General features: G+C 46.8%; 1 protein-coding gene across 1 annotated transcript; it reads left to right on the plus strand.

The window, feature by feature from the left end:
- Positions 1-3,232: 3,232 nt before the first annotated feature.
- On the plus strand, positions 3,233-7,442 carry RHOV (ras homolog family member V). Its single transcript, XM_017807016.1, has 3 exons — positions 3,233-3,428; positions 6,626-6,684; positions 7,002-7,442. The coding sequence occupies exons 1-3, from the start codon at positions 3,233-3,235 to the stop codon at positions 7,440-7,442; spliced, it is 696 nt and encodes a 231-aa protein (XP_017662505.1).
- Positions 7,443-17,044: the final 9,602 nt, after the last annotated feature.

Here is a 17,044-nt window from a genome sequence, read left to right on the forward strand (position 1 = left end):
TTTAAAACTGAGTTCTGCCAACTCCCGTAACATGAGATACTTTTTCTGAGGCAATGTGAGTAGATCGGTAGGCTTTGCAAAAACAATAGTGGCTTCCAGTCTGTGACTTTCAGACAAGACTCGGAAGCAGAATATAAGCCAGGTACACAGAAGACAGCGTTGTCAGAGGTGAAGACTAAGAGATTGTTGGAGGTGAAATATTTCTCAGGAGCCCATGAAGTCAGGACCAGTAGCTGCAAAAAAAGCCCAGTCTCACAATTTCCCAAAATTATAACACTGCATTTCAGAAGGGAAACTATGTGGAATAGTTTGAGCTGATCCATAATTTTGTCCCCACAAGGGACAAGCCCTAGTTTCCTCCTCATCCAAATTGGTTTATGTACTGGTCTTAATTTGGTCAATAGGTGAATTTCTCCTTCCACATGAGCAGTGAGAAAAATGGCTATAATTATTAGAAATGGGAAGAAAAGGAAGTGTCTTCATCTAAATGACTGTTTCTTTTAAAAACAAGACTTGTACAGATGTATAAAGTTTGCTTGATGGTAACAATCACACACTGCCTAAATATATAGATTTATTTCCACTGTAAATCACTTCATACTCTAATGGAGCAGCTTTTCTATTTCATTTTAGAAGCTACACATGATAATGCAGCTCAGCTGAGTAACAGCTAAACGTTAACAGTACCTGAAATCTATATTTGATCTGCCTGAAAAGAGTTTAACCCTCTGCACTTAATTCCTGGTGGATGGGAATTCACATCATGAGAAAGACCATCATAATTTGTACTAATTATAATTCTTGGGAGAGAGGCCAAATACAGCCTTGCAGACTGTGTATTTCCCACTCAGACACAGCTGATTTTGGCAGAGGAGCATGTCAGGCAAGCAGCATGCAGTGGGGCTTTCCTGCTGTGCCTGCTACCTACGTGGCAGAGCTGGTCCCTGTGGCTGTCGGTTCAGCAGCTCAGGGAATGGGACAGAGTTGCACTGCAAAAAACCCTAAACTGTACAAAAAATCTAGAAAACCGAAAATGTCTGACTCCTCCCTGTGTTGTGAAACTAAACTTGCATCTTCAGTTCACTGTCAGGAGCAAGGCAAGACCTGAGAAATGAACCCATGGGAGCTGCCCTGTTTGTTTGCTTAATCACTTAGTTTAAATATAGATTAAAAATCACTTAAGCTCATTGACAAGTTGTGTGTGCCAGCCAACGGCTGTCAGAAGCTGCAAGGAAAAAAGAGCATAGTCTCAGAGCATGGTCTCAGAAGGAAGAAATTTTAGGAGAGGAATGAGAGAAAAAGAGTGGAGTGGGGCAACAGTGTATCTTCTTAAGGGACATCCATTCCCAAGTAAACAGTATACAGGAAACAAGAACTGTCAGCTTCATCTCTTCCCACTGCTACTGCTAACAGCGAACAATTTGGTGAATAATCCCTCATTTACATTCATTTCTTCTGATTGAATGGAAATGTCATAGTTCACAGAATGTTAGCCTGTGTCTGAAGTGCACCGAAAAAGCTCTGCAAGGTCCTCACTTGATGTGCTGCCTGCCCTGGGGTAGTGTGTCCTTGCCTGTCTCATTGGAGGCAGAGCCACACCTCACACGTTGCAGCACTTTTTGCCTTTTCTGGAGCAGTTCAGCTGTTCACCTGGCTCTGAACGAGCACTGAAGAGCATGGCACCAGAAAAGGCTAATCTAATACAAGCCAGTCCCTTGAGACTGCAGCCACTTGCTGTAGTAAGACTATCTGGCACATGTTTTAGCAGCAGTCTGATTTCTAATACCATCCCCTTTTTTTTGTAGCTGTAGAAATTTAAGGCTGTGCTTTAGTAAAAACACAGAAGGGGTTGATTAAAGCAAACTGCTAGAGAAAACTGCTAAGAAAAAGCCTTCTTCCTTCTTGTTCCCAGGAAGCTTGTGGGCTGTCTCCAAAGAGTGGTTATGCTTTGTCCACTGAATCTGAAGGGTTGCAGCGCTTGTGACTTTCTGTCAACCATAGGGAAAAGCATTCTAGACTGTGCCTGGCTTAAAGATGTCTTCTCAAGTTTAGTGTTAATACAGGTGAAACACCTGTGTATCTTAGTGTGGATGCAAACCACAGCAAGACACAAGCTCAGGAACTGCTAATCAGAGTCTCCTTGCAGCACAAACCTGCCTAGTGCAGACAGGTCTCCCTTGCTGAGAGCACCATGAAGGACAGCATGGTAACTAAATTAGTGGTGTTCATAGACAGCCGGAGTTTAGCTCCTCCATTAGGACACAGATCCATGTTCAAAGCTGATGTTGCAATACTGGGTATTGCAGGCATTAATATTTTCCCTCTAGTGTTTTCAATCACTTGGAGGTGCTATGGCTGGTGTGCAATGATTGCTGCGATAGTGTGGCCACATCTCTCCTTTTAAGTGGTGTGCTCCCAGCCTTCTGTTTGTTTAGTCCTACTTCTTTAGACAGGAGGCTCCTGAGGGCAGGGATGGAGCCGTCTTCTCAGCTGCCAAGGGCACAGTGTGGTTTGTGAGCTACCAAAGGTGAATATGAAAAAAGGCAACAAGCTGGGAACTCCTGCACATGTCCATGCAGCTGGAAAAATACACTCTGTGGCTTTTGTCAGCATAAAGCAAGAGCTTGGCTGGATCAGATAAATGCCTGTAATGACAATCACACAGTTAACAGATGTGATGTATTTCGGGCATTTGTTTTTCATTGTCCCTCGGAATATTGACCAGTGCTGTTGGCTTTATTCCTGTCCTGATTTTATGGCAGAAATCACAGATGCCCCAGGTGGGGCAATGGCCCTGCTTCTTTTGAAAAGGAAGCAGGAGGGGGACGGATGGAATGCAGCTTTCCCATGTGTGCACGACACAGAGCACGGCGTGGCACCCACCGAAATTCCGAGGGCAGGAGCTGCTCGGAGGGCATCGCGGCGGATGGGGGTGCAGGACCGGGGCTCTCGCCCGCGGGACGAGGCGGGAGGAGGCGACTGGGCTGGGCAGGGGTGAGCCAGGCCGCCTCCCGGCGGGGCGGACCGGGGCGGGACTAGGGAAATAGGGACCGGTTTTGTGCGTAGGGTGGCAGGTGTAGTGATGAGGAGCGAGGCTCGGCGGGCTGGAGAAGGTGGCCCCGCACGGCAGCCCCGACAGCGGCCCGCTCGCACGGGATGGCAGTGACCTCGCCGCGCTGTTCCCGTCGCTGAGTGCTGTGGAGCCTCCTCTGCCAGTGCCATTGCAATTGCCATGCCTCCCCAGGAGCTCCTGGATTACGCGCCCGCCCTGCGGAGACACAGCCCGCCCAGGGGCAGCGGCCCGGAGCTGGGCATCAAGTGTGTGCTGGTGGGCGATGGCGCCGTGGGCAAGACCAGCCTGGTGGTCAGCTACACCACCAACGGGTACCCCGACGAGTACCAGCCCACCGCTCTTGACACCTTCTCCGGTAGGTGCCCTCCCGGGCTGCGCGGGGTCTGGGGCGGCGGGGGATGATCCCCATCCGACGCGGCATCGGGACGAGCGGGGCGGATCTGAGCGCTCCCAGTGCCGCAGCTGCCGGCGGTGCTGCGCGCCGGGTGCTCTGCGGTCAGCGCAGCCCGGGGGCCCACAGCCCGAGGGCGTTTCTGTGACTCGGACCGACTCCTTCGGGCATTTTCGAGGTTTAGCAGATGGAGGTCCTGCGTTCTGCAGCTCTGTGTCAACCCAGCGTGTATCGAGTTGGTTTGCAAGTGCCATGACCTTGGGGCGCCTTCCTGGTTTTGTGGTGTTGTTATGACTAAATAGATGGGGGCTTAATTTTTTCATTATTGTCGTTTGTGGTGGTTTTAGCTTCAGAAATATCACAGCATTGCACTGTAGGCTTTGTAGCTTCAACTGACATTCAGGAAAACCATCCTGTTCCCCACGTGTGTGCTGAAGTTAGCATTGAAGAGAAGTTGGCAAAAAGTTGAAGAGCTTTGTAAGTCAGGCTAGAATTGCCTTCCCTTTCAGCTGATGAGCTCTCATTAGTTTCCACTTTTCTAAATGCTATCTTTGTTCTTGTTCTACATTCCTCTTCCTTTGGGCTCCGATTTCTAATATAAACCCCAGAAGAATACAAAGCCCTTTGAAAGATTTCTTATCTTTATTTGATATGAAGAAACACAACAGTCCTTGATAATACAGATTGGTAGATTAGAGATGTGCTCGAGTCAGACCAGGAATGAGACATCTAATGTGTCATAGTCTCAGGGTGCTTAGAGGGAGTGTTTTGTTTGTCTGAATGTCCCCCCACTTGCTCAGTTTTATACTGGGAATTGTTGATTGTATGGTTTGGGCTAAGAGAGGCTTAAAATTACTGTTATTAGCCTGCACATTTTTTTGAAAGGGCAAATCCATAATAAAATTATCCAGAAAGGTGAAGGCAGCATGAGTGCAGAGATGCCCACATTAGCAATAGGCAATCTGAAAATAGCTGCACGTGGGTTTAGCCCCAGTCTGGATGTCCCAAGTACTAGGCCTGCCTTCAGAGGTGCATAGGATTTGCTACTGATAGAAATCAAAAACATTAAAAATAGGTATTCTGAAGTTCAATTTCTGCTTCTTGTGAGGAAATGGGAGAATAGATAAGTTTCCCTTTTCACCCCTGCTCTTAACCTGAATAAATCTGAGGAAAGTCCCTTCCTGGATTCAAAAATTATGGTTCAGGATCCACTTCAGAAATTTCAACCCAATTCCTCCCACTCTTGGGGAATACCTGCAATTGCAAGTGCCAGCAGAACTGAGCAGTTTACATCCTGACTTTAATCCTGGTCATGGGACTGTGATGCCAATAACAAGATAGGGCAAGGTATTGCATTATTAGGGAAACGGCTCTGGGACAGTGACCCAGCCACATACATCTCTGGGTGCTACCTCCTGCTGGGTGTCACTGCCAGGTAGAGCAGCCTTGGGTGAAACGCGTACTCAGTGACCTTTCTCCACCAGGCTATCCTGTTCTGCCGGCCCCTTCGCTATTGTACCATGATCCATCCTCATCCTGAGGGCGCGGACCTTGTGAGGGCGGTATTTGGAGGGGTGTTGCAGAGTTGCTAGTGTAGCTCAGGCTAGCAGGAGATATGACAAAACTTCGTGCAAACACTGGAGCGGTAGGTAATATATGTGGTGCCTGTCTTCTGAAGACAGCAAAACATTTCAGAGATGCTAATTCCTTCTCTCAATGCACTTATGAGACAGAGGAAACCAGATACTAGAAAGGCAAATGCCTGCTGCCTTGAAGATCAAGTCAGGATCTAGCAGGTTCTTTGATCAGGAACAGGTTTCTCTTCCTCCTCTGGGGCAAAGATATGGTAACAACCCAACTTTTTCCCAGTCACAAGGAAGCAATGACTTTCAGCTATGCCGTGAGGAGTGGCACTGTGGTGGACGCACCCACCCCTTCATTTTTCCTCCAGTCTCCCACCAAACTTCAGGCCATCTTTTGTCTGTGTCTCCCTCTTCCTCCCCCTGCCCCCCCCCCACTGCTTTCAGGGAGGAGTGTTCTCCTTCAGAAGCTTGTGTTAAACTCTCTGAGTCAGTTGTTTCTATCAGTTTTCTCACCTGACTGATTACTTCAAGAATTCCAAAAACTTGATCTGGCTTCTGGTTGGGAGTTTTTTTGTTTGCTTTTGCTTTTGTTTTTAATGAAGAAGACAATAAAACCTCCTCTTTGCACAGAGAAATGGAGTTTTGCTAGCTCGTGTCAAGTGCCAGCCATTGTCACCTTAGCCTCGATGTCTGCCTCTATTCACCCAACCACAACCCCATCCACTTTGTCTGGACTTTCAAGTGACTTCCAGCTCCCTAGCCATTTTCTCCTTTTCCTCAATTCCTAACCAGTCTCTGTGGTATCTATGTGCTTAAACATCTAACAGTTTCATTCCAGATTTCCATCAGAGGTCCTGCCAGCCCTCAGTCTGAGTCAGCTGATACCACATGAAGGCTTACTGTGATTAGGGAGTGAAATGGGAGCAAACTTTACATGTGTAACTAAGCAGTTTTCCAGTTTTCAGTGTGTGGATAGTCTCTAAAGGGGATGTCACTCATCACTGTTTTCTTAATAACTTCTTCATTTCAAAGATGGGTTTAGGTCTTTGTTTTTCCTTAGCTAGGACACTCACAGAATTTTTTTTTTAAAGACAGATTTCTGGTCTGAATGGGAAAATCTCTCAATAGCTTGTTTGAGAGTGATTTGAGTTTCCTTGGCCAAGAAGCTAGGAGCAAGCTGCTGAAGTTCTCAGTTTGTTTTTATCCTTCTTTCCTGTGTTGTGGAAGAAGGATGAGTGGTTAATGAGGACACTGTTTGGCTAAGGGTTCCTCTTCTCTAGAGGAACAGTTGCTCAGTAATGTGGAACTATTCTTTCGAAATACTGGACAAGTACACAAAACACCTGAGAGCCAACAAAATCAGAAGGTCTGTTGCAGGTCTCTTAATGTTCCCAGTGCAAGCTTCAGCTGTTTTAGGGAGGTCTGGGAGGACGGTCAGCTAGGAGGACAGACTTAAGTGACTTCAGTGAGTCTGTTCAATGGGATACGACCCACAGTGCTTGGGAATGGCCCGTAAAAGTGTGTGTGTGAATGCTGATCAACTGCTTTAGATTCATCCTCATTCTCTTTCTGCTACAGTGCAGGTCCTTGTGGATGGAGCCCCTGTCCGGATTCAGCTGTGGGACACTGCTGGACAGGTAAGCTCTATCAAAGCATATTCCAGTTCTGATCCTGTGGGACAGGGACTGTTGCAGGCTTTGAGGAAGGCAGTGTTGAACTGGGAAGAAAGGAAATGCACTAGCCCAGCACCAGCCATTTGGTGAATGGCTCTGAAACTTGTGTCTGAAACGTGGCATGGCCACAAAATCAGCACAATGCTCTGCCTCTGAGGGTCTTTCTATCCTAGTTAACATGTGGAAAAGCTACTGAAGTATCATGCTGTTAGAAGATCAGTCCAGTGAAGACTTCTTTGTTCTTCCCCCCTCTTCTGTTTTCCCCCCTTCCTTTTCTACAGGAGGACTTTGACTGTTTGCGTTCTCTTTGTTATCCTGACACCGACGTCTTCCTTGTCTGCTTCAGTGTGGTAAACCCAAGCTCCTTCCAAAATATTACTGAGAAGTGGATCCCTGAGATACGAACTCACAACCCCCGGGCACCAGTGCTGCTAGTGGGGACACAGGCAGACTTGCGGGACGATGTCAATGTCCTCATCAGCCTGGATCGCTACCATGTGAAGCCTGTGCCCCGGCCTCAGGCGGAAGGTCTAGCTGACAAAATCCGGGCTGAAGCCTACCTGGAATGCTCAGCACTGACTCAAAAGAACCTCAAAGAAGTTTTTGACATGGCCATTGTCAGTGGTGTTGAGCACAAAGCACGGCAGGAAAAGAAGATGACTGCCAAAGGCATCAAGACTCTCTCCAAGTGCCGGTGGAAGAAGTTCTTTTGCTTTGTCTGAAGCCGCTTTAAAGGAAGGGGAAAGAAACACCTAAAGCCAGTATTGGCTCTGCACCTTCTTGGAGTGACTGCTCCTATGGCCCCAGCAAGGAGGGTATGATAAGCTGCTGGGCTTGGAAACCTGTGTCTTGCTGGGTACAGTATCAGATGCCTGGGAGACATGAACTAGATTGCCACTGTGCCAAGATGTAGAATGGTCCAGGCAGCTATAATACCTGCTGGACATGTCTGTAGTGTCCCAGACTAAGGGGAGCCTTTAATACATGAAGACTCAGTACCCCAGAACAGGCAGGTTCCTTACATTGTTCAAAATGACCAGTTTCCTGGTCGAAGCTCACACACTTTTGAAGTTCTGATGCAGCATAATAAATGTGGGGGACTTTCGAAATCGGCCTGTGTTTTGGCTGATTTACAGGCTTGGCAGAGAGTAGGGCAGGGGCGACTGCAATGTGGTCAGACATGGGCTGCAGAGTTTGTAACATGAGACTTGGGTTCCCCCTCTGATTCTGTTTGCCAAAGTAGGTAGAAGTTACATGGCTGTGAAAAAGCAGCACTCTTTCTTAAAGGCCCTCTATTGAGAGTACCCTTGAGAAGGTATTTCCTAAATAAATGCCATTAGCAGGCTGAAGAGAAAATGGACTGGGAGCTACAGTAATACTTTGAGCAAAACTTTTTTTGAGAGGACTGTCTACTGGGGGCCAGTGTTATAGTCCTATCTTAAGAGATAGTTGTGAACTTGGGGACCTACTTCGAAAGGCTTTTTGTGTGTGTGGTGTTTTGAGAGAAAGAACAGGTGAGGAACAGTGATGAGCGGCTCTGTCTAGCAGCGACAAAACTGTCAGCAAAGGCTTTATAACACTACCAGGGGGTGGTAATGCATGTAATGAAAGAACAGAGAAGGAAGAAAAAGAAGAGAATAAAAAGGAAAAAGATGGAATGGAGAAAGGGAGATGGAAAAGGAAAGAAGAATGAATGTTATTAAATGAAAGTTGTGATTCTACTTAGCTGAGATCCTAATATTCAGGGAATATTCTAGGGACCTGAAAAATTTGCTAGTGGTATCAATTTCAAAGTAATATTATCCATACATTCAGTTCAGAATCAAAAGGAGGATGTTGTAGTGAGAGTTCCTCTTCATCAGTAAAATCCTCCATTTCAGATCTACACAAGAGAACAGAACTTACCTTGTACAGTTCTTCCTGAGGCTGCAGAACAGGAAGGGAGGGTATAGGGCTTATTTCTGTTGTGCTTCCATTTCTTAAAAGTCACTGCTTTATCTGCTGAAATCAAAAGCAAAGGCAATCCATGAAGTTTCTGCTGGAGAAAAACATTCACTGTGTTTGCTCCCTTCCCCTCTCAGCTGTTTCTCAGGGGATTAATATCCTTGTGGCTCTATTCACATTTTATTACAGAACTTTCATCAATTTCTAAATCTTCATTTGCAGAGACATTTCATTTTGGTTTATGTAGCAGAGGGTGTGACAGGTCTGTCAAGCAATAATTTCAATACTCAGGGGGTTCTCTGCATCTGGCCATGACCCATCACTTTCGGAATGCTCTGGAGTGATGTGACAGAAAGAGATACAGCTATGGATGGTTTGCCCTGGTCCAAAAGCAAGCTTACACGAGCTAGTGAGCCTGTAAAAAGACAAATGCAAGTAATGCAGTCTGGCTCTAAAGAAATGCCTGCAAACATCTCTCACAACTATCTCTTTTTGTGGTGCAGCTCACATAGTCCCTAGGACATGAGACAAGACTGCTGTCTCCCTGGGCAGTATTGCAGGATGAAAGAGGTGGATGAGTTTTCCTGCGAAGGGAAGTTGCCCACAGACTTGGAGCTACTTGAAGGGTAAAGCTTCGAGACCTGAAAAGGATGGTGTAGCAAAATAAGCTGAATGTTGAAAGGACTCCTCCTACTGAAATGCCATTCAGGTCCCGGAGGAGTCCTAAGAGGTGGTGAGTATAGAGGCAGTAGCTAGGAGTGACATGTCTGACAAAGGTTTAGGTAGGACACCACTTCCTGAACAAAGCCCTCAGCAATGCATCCCTGCATGTATTCCTACCTGTACAGGCACCTTTGCTGTATGACTAGTTCAGTTTGTTGGGTCTTTACACATTTCTTTAGCCTGTGAGACCGGGAGCTGTGGTGTGACCTGCCAAAGAGCATGCCATACCCCTTTGGAGAAAATCCACAGGTGGAAAGAGCACCAACCTCTCTCCTGCTGAGGAGAGCAAGGGTTGTCCTACAGTAGCTTGGTATGAAACAGGGATTATTTCATTCTGGAAAAGAAACTGTACTAAGAGCTACTTTCTTCCTCTGTGATTGCATCTAATATTTGGTAAAATAAATTTTTTTAATGTCCACAATTTGTGTTTGTAATTTTGTCAGTGCAAATCAAGTTGGGCTTTAACATGGAGGAAGAGTTATTCCATTTTACTGACAATAGCATAAGAGGGAAAATAGCCTCAATTCTCACTCCATGTCCTAACCACCATTAGCAATGGTAAAAATCGCCTCATACCTGAAACCTTCCTAGTTCCTTCTGTCACCTCAGTTAATCTTTCTCTACCTCAGCAGCCACTCAGGGTGAAAGTTCCTGGGGGGGATGGAGTAGCAAACATCCAAAGATTTCAATGCCTCTCCCCAGAAGCCACCATCCAGGGGTCAGTCAGGAGGCCCTCCCAGCACTCTCTGAATCAAGCCCATGTAGGACTTGCATTTGGAGCCTTAATAACAGCATGCTGCTCTGTCATTAGGCTGGTGGGTAATTTAGCAACCAGTTTTATTTAATGTACCTTGGTAGTTAAACACTGTTCAAGTGCTGAAAAATTTTGCCTGTGTCACACGGGATGCAAAGGTTCCATCCAAGACAGTTCACAGGACTCCTCCTTTTAGCCCCATCTTCAGCATCACAGATAGGTCAAGACCCCTGCCTGTCCACATCTGGGCTCCCATAGCTGCTCCAAAGGCAGAGGACTGGGAAATGAGGCTGCTGAGGGTGCAGTGTGGTGGTTCAGCAGAGAGCTAGGAGAGAAAATAGACAAAACCCCCAAAATGTCACAGAGGTAATGAGCAAATAGGATTCAGAAATTAGAAGAGAATAAGAAACTAATGCCAACAAAACACGATTGGGGAACTTGTGTTTTGTGTGGGGAGGTTGTTGTGGGGTTTTGGGGGTAGTAGTGTTTTGTGATTGTTTTTTGGTTTATTTGTCGTTGGGGGGTTTTTTTGTTGTTTTTTTTGCTTTTGTTTAACAAAGTCTGAAATCACACTGTCCTCCTGCAATCAACTGTTTGCTAGATGTAAAGTAACCTGTGGGAATATTTGGAACAAGCTCCCAGCTTTGCAGCTTCCTGGCACTAAAGCTTACAGAAGAACCTGTGAATGGAAATAGCAGCAAAGTGTGAATTAACTTTACTGGGGAGTGAGTCATTCCACTGAGCCATATCCTGTCATGTGCACAATAAGCACTCTAAAACTCCCTGAAACCGGTGAACAAAGCTGAACTCCTGGGTGGGGGTGTGAATCTATCTCGTTAAATGGAGTTTCCTACTAAAGCCACCTGAAGTGTCTGTAAAGCCTTGCTCTAGTCCTCTCCGTGGTGCAGTACTGGATCTGTGCTTTGGTAGTTTGGGCTTGTTTCTGCCTTGCAGTGTTGGTTGACCAACCTGTATTTTCAGATGCTGCTGGGAGCACAGGGAAGTTCCTGGGATATGGTTGCTAACACAAACTGCCCCACCAAGCTGGATGAAGCTAGCTCAGCCCATTACTAGGCCAGCACAATTCCTCACAAGTGATGCCTGCTTTTATACCAGAAAGGATCCGTATGATTAGTTGATCTGACTTGCTCCATCAGAGCATGTTCAGCATCAGATGTTAAAAGTACCTCCTTTCTTTCTCAGGACTCTAACTTGGATCCTGGACAGCAAACTCCTTCACAGTCCTTGCATCCAGCAGAGTAACTGATCAGGGATTCCCACCTGCATAGGCAACACTGCAAGTACTTCAGGTACATACCATGTTGCATAAATCCATATGAAAGCCAGTGTGCTTGCTGCCACTCTCAGCTGCCATCTCCAAAGGAGCTGAGCTCAGGTGTCAGCAATGGTAGGAACACGGTATGGAAAGGAAGGACCCTTTAGTTTCCTTTTTCAGTAGGTAGCACACCCTAAATAGGCTTAATTATGCCAAGAAGGTTCCCAGCTGGCAACACTTTCCTGAGCTTCCACTGAACCCTGACTGGGAATTAATCCCCAAAATAATACCAAGTTTCGTCTGACTCAGCACAGCCTCCTTCCAGCATCAGAAGGGCAGGTCTAAAAGTCCTTTTGGAGATCTTTATGCCCTGTAAGTTACATCCTACTTACTTTGAAGGGACAGGCTGAATTATTATGAAGTGAGCTGAGGAGAGTCCAGCAGGAGCATCCCTGCTGAAACGCAATTACCTGTGAATGGCATCCTCTCCCATTTCCTGAGAGGGGTGCGATTGCATTAACAACCTTATCACTTTCTTAACACCCCTCAATATAATCCTCAGGTGCTAACCGGCTTTTTTCTTCAGATTGCTCCAAGTTTAATGCTATGTATGAATTAAGCAACCATTTCCAGCTTGGAAGCAGGGTCTGGCTTGACTTTTCTCAGCTGTAGTGGCAGCTAAGTAATCTGCTTCACCTTTGTTCTTAATACCCCTCTGCTAGGTTGGCCCCCTCCTGTGGTCCTCTCTGCAGCCTCTCAAAGAGCAGCATGGGAACACCAGAGGAGCAGGAGAGAGTAGAGACATTGCTTAAACAGACACTGTCATCACAAGGAATGTTTGTCCTGTCACAGACAGTGTGTTAATGGAACTGCTGCTCTTCCATCCTGCTGAGAGGTCCCCTCTGCCCAATATGCTGTCCTTATGATCTGCTTATACATCTTGGCTCTCCTTTACAGCATTTCTTCTCCTGGAGCCCTGCTAAATCACTCTGTAGTGAAGCTGGGAGATAAAGCAGATATACAAAGAAACCACTTGAACTTTACAGTATGGTTCCAAGACTATTCTTACTGTACCGGAGGATGTTGGTTGAGACCCAGCACCTAGTCTGCATCTGCTCACAGAAAAGGAATCAGAGCTGGCCCAGCTGGTACCTGGCCCTCTTGGAAGCTGCTTACTCATGACTCTGCTGAGTCCAGCCCTGGGCTCTCTGTTCCCACAGTATAAATACAGCATTTTACTTGCAAAGACCTATTGCACAAGAGAGCAAGGTATGTTTCAACGTATCCCTGAGACAGGTTGCCTTTGCTGCAGACCCACGTGATCCACGTTCCCAGGGTGACACCATGCCCTTTCCAGCTCCTGGACTGAGCTGCTCAGCATCCAAACTTGCTGGACTTGTTCTGGAGGAGCAGGAGGAGATGTGGGTCCCATCCTCCCCCTCCAACCCCTTATCCCCAGCACTGCCCCTAGGGCAGTGTTGTGAACTGAAATACTCTGGTTTCTGCTGCTATGGAGGAACATCAGGTGCAGAGAAATTTGGCTTGCGGACAAGTTTCACCACGAGTCACTGAGCCAGGCTTTTCTTTCCCATGAGATAATCTTGGGCGGGGCAGACAATCTCTTAAAATTAAAATACAATGAAAAGACAAGGGCTTCCCAGGGTCTAGGGTAAAGCTCCCTTTCCTTGTTTTCTCAGAAAGCAAGCCAGGTTCTGCTGAAACCTTCCCCAGGCTTTTGGTGCAGCAGGAAATGCTGCAGTGGCAGCCTCAGAGTCAGGCCTGATTTCTTGGCCAGGGTACGGTACCTGCTGCTCCCCCAGCTCCCAGCTAGCACCCAGGGCCCACCCACGGGACCTGGCTCTGCTGGTGGTGAGGGTGGAAGAGCTTGACCTCCCATGGAGGAACCTCCATAGACCTGCAGAGGAGGACAGTGGGAGAATGCAGTTTAGCAAATCAGGCACGGACAGCAAAGCCCGTGGCACCCCAACGGCTGCACTGCCATCATTGTGCTGGTGATACAGTAGGGCTTTCTGGTAGGGGCAGCACTGCTGATTTCCAGGCAATTACCTACATGTGAATGCTTGTGGCGGTCGTTTAACAACACAGATGTTAGACTTTGGGGAGCTCAGGGCACTCAAGTTGTGGGCTTGCCCCTTCTTCCGCCATCCGCATAAGCATCTTGCCCTGCCACCGAGCTTAACCCTCTGCTTCACCAGGAAAACACCTAGTTACAAAGCTCAGTGGCAGCAGGGACACAGGGATCTAGCTGGGATCTGTCAGGGATCTAACTTGGAACTCACTTGCGATGCTTCAACACCTCAGCCCCGGAGACTAAGGTGCTTTCTCATACGAAAGGGAAAGTCAGCATCACGTGCTGCAGCAGGGCTCATTGTGGGAGGATTTGGTTTTCCCGTCACAGACTGCATCCCTGCAGGGCTGGATGGGAGAGAGGCTGGGAAAATGCTGCCCAAGCAGTGAAAATGGGTTTCTGATGGTATTGCAGGATCCTTGCTGCTCTCCTGCAGCAAAGCCCTTTGCTGGGCCCCCTGCCTGGGGAGCAGCGTGTGCCTGGGGACAGCTGGTGCCTGCTGTGGCCAGAACGGCTGGGATGGCTCTTCACAGCGCTGAGGCAGGAGGAGCAGCCAACCCAGTAGGGCTTCAGAAACAGCGCATTCATCTTCCCTGCCAGTAAGCCAGAGAGCGCCTGGGGCGGGCTGATGACGCACAGCACACCTGAGATCATTTTCATGGGAATAGACCCGTGAGAGACAGCGAGAGGAAGAGTCAGGGAAACTCTCCCAGTACTTCAGTCAGTGTCAGCATTCACAGGGCAGATTTCACAAGATAAACAAAAGCCTTTAATAACTGCACTGGAGGGAGACACTGAAACCCTGTGAAACCTCTGCCAGGAAAGAAGAGCAGCAGGCTTCTCACGGAACACCAACGCCACCAGCCAGCCAGAGACTTGGCAGGCACAGAGAAAAAAAGGCTTACAAAAACCAAACCATAAAGATCCAAGTGTGGGTACCCAAACTGTACTCCCAGCTGTGGATAGTAGTACACATGGTGCTATATATAGCACAGAGGAATATTCATTCCACTTGCTAAGGGGTTTTAATAAAAGGGAGCAGATGAAAGATGTCAGCCACCCTGGAATATTATCTGGGCAGCAGTGTATAATTTGAAGGGAGGGTAGGAGAGGATATTTAATGTTGTGATATCTTCTATAGGATGATTTGGTTTATTTCTTGTAAGCCGAATAGATTTGTAGAATAACAAGTTATTAGCATCTAACAGTAAAGTCTTACATGTACAAGACTCCTTTCACAGGATTCTAAGCCTGAAATATGGGGACTGTATGCTAACCAATAAAATACAACCATACCTTGGGAGGAAGAGGACATCCTGCAGTGCCTGCCTGGCTGCCTTATAAGTGCCAGTAACAGCAGTATCCTACCTCTTTCTGTGCAATGCATTTATTCACCATCTCCAGACATTTCTTTTTGGATTATAAAGACACTGCATTAGGTATTGTAGAGAGGGTAAGTCTAGATATAATTTTTGTTGTCAGAAACCTGGAAATGCAGACCCAGGCATTAACATCATTTCCCTGTGTGGTTTTGAGGGAATGACTTTCCCTTTTCCATTTGCAAGAGATAGTTCCTTGCCCTCCATAGTGTGATATTCATGGAGTGCCATAGCAGGATAAGGGTTATTGCCAGGAATATCAGAGCACTTCTCCACACAGTCCTCAAAATGGGACTAAGGTTCTAAAATGTGTCCAGACACCCGTCTCCATTATTGTCTTTTGTGAGTTTCCAGAGAGAACTGGAAAACCAAACTCTCTTGATTATAGCTCAAGATCTGGGGTTTAGGTAATTAAGGGAGAAATTCAGTATTCATTTAGAGCAAATGTCTCCAACCTTTAGAGCTGTTGAAGGAAACACAAAAACTGTAGTCTGCAAAATTAGGAGGTGATTAAAAGAAAGCCCTATACCTATTGCTATTTAAATGGTACATATGCCACCTTGGTGATATGGTAGGACAGGAGGAAGACTGAAACACAGTGTCTTTATATAGCTATAAAGTCCCCAGGGAATAATAAAGAGTTGGACCCAAAATCCAGAATGTGGGACATTCATGTCTGCTCTGCTGCTTCCACCTGATATCTGTAGCTCAGGCAGAACTATCTGAGCATAGCCACAGCCAGGGCGGATGAGACAACACCACACAGGAGGTCTGGGGACCCAGCAGCAGCAAGAACTGTTTTTGAACAAGACTCAGAACTAGTTTTAATCAAGGACGGAGAAAGAGCATCCCACTCTGAGTTTATCATTTTTAGGATGGGCAGAGGAGGAAGAGGTATTCTGACTATTGAGACACCTCTGCAGAGCTTAGTAGACAAGAGCAACTGACAGGAGCAGCACATGCTTCCAAGGCCAGCTCTCTGGGTAAGCAGCTGATGGCCCAGGCAGGTGTGCCCGAACCCATACTGAATTCTGTGTTGCTGGGCTGTCATGATACATGGCTGGATGAAGCTAGCTTACCACCACCAAACTCTGATCATGCCTCCCAGCTAAGATACAGCCAGATTCTCAGGTGCCAAAAGATATATTTGAGGGGCACAAAACTCTCCTGTTGACACTTGCTGTCAGGCATGTATTGGACTGTTTCCCTCTCCCTTTTCCAGAGGTGAGACCAGAATGGAGCTGCAGAGCACCTTGACAATGTGTTCATCAGGAGGGAATGGCACACTCCGGGGTGCAGCCTTCCTTCTTCTTCATCCAGACACATAGCCAGTAAAGAGGAAGTTTTGCTTCTGCTAAATATCAGTGCTGACTTCACTGATGCTGCCCTTCTGTATTTTATTGGCACCTACTAGAAATCTCTGGCCACATCTCTGGTCTAAATAATTACATCCTCCAAGCAAGAAAGGGTGAAGGGGCAGCCTGAGCATTTAAATTTTACAAATGGGACTCTACAGCAAGCCCTGTTTACTCTTCCCTAAACTCATTTCTATACATCAAGAAGCATAAACTAGTAGGAAGAGACTGAATTCTGCTCTCAACCTTCCATCCTAGAGCATGGCTTCATTGGTAATTAAAAACTACATCTTAGCTTAATTTTCTTCCCCCACTTGGCTGTACTCTATCTTACCCCCATCTCAAAGAGGCATGTCAGTCCTCTCATATCCTCACTGGAGTTCACAGAGGTTTGCCAGCATTAATCAGAGGCAATTACCTCTGCCTCTTTAGGCAGGGATATCAGACCTGAGCCTAGAGTGACTCATCGCAAGATCGCTTTCCCCTCTAAGGTTCTTCCAGACATCTCCTTTGACTGAAGACCTCAGCTGGTGCCTTTGGTCATTCTACACCTGGGAAACTCTCCTGGCAAGGAACAAGCCCCAACTACTACACAGCCTCATGTGCTCCACATCCCTGTCTTTTCATCTCACTTGGTGGAACTGATAAGAGGGTTACAGGCAGATGCTGGCCAGGAATTATCTAAACAACATTTTCACATTTTGATAGATTATCTTTTTTCAAGGGATTTTTGGGTGGAACTATCCTGTTTTGGTGACCACCTATATCAATGCAGCCGGGGCTGCTGGATCACAGGCCTGTTCT

This window comes from Lepidothrix coronata, unplaced genomic scaffold (assembly GCF_001604755.1).
Source record: "Lepidothrix coronata isolate B3197 unplaced genomic scaffold, Lepidothrix_coronata-1.0 Scaffold1, whole genome shotgun sequence".
Classification (NCBI taxonomy): domain Eukaryota; kingdom Metazoa; phylum Chordata; class Aves; order Passeriformes; family Pipridae; genus Lepidothrix; species Lepidothrix coronata.

Coding starts and splice junctions, on each gene's coding strand:
- RHOV (XM_017807016.1), top strand. CDS start 3,233: ATGCCTCCCCAGGAGCTCCTGGATTACGCGCCCGCCCTGCGGAGACAC. Junction 3,429..6,625: donor CGCTCTTGACACCTTCTCCG/GTAGGTGCCCTC, acceptor TTTCTGCTACAG/TGCAGGTCCTTGTGGATGGA. Junction 6,685..7,001: donor TGTGGGACACTGCTGGACAG/GTAAGCTCTATC, acceptor CCTTTTCTACAG/GAGGACTTTGACTGTTTGCG.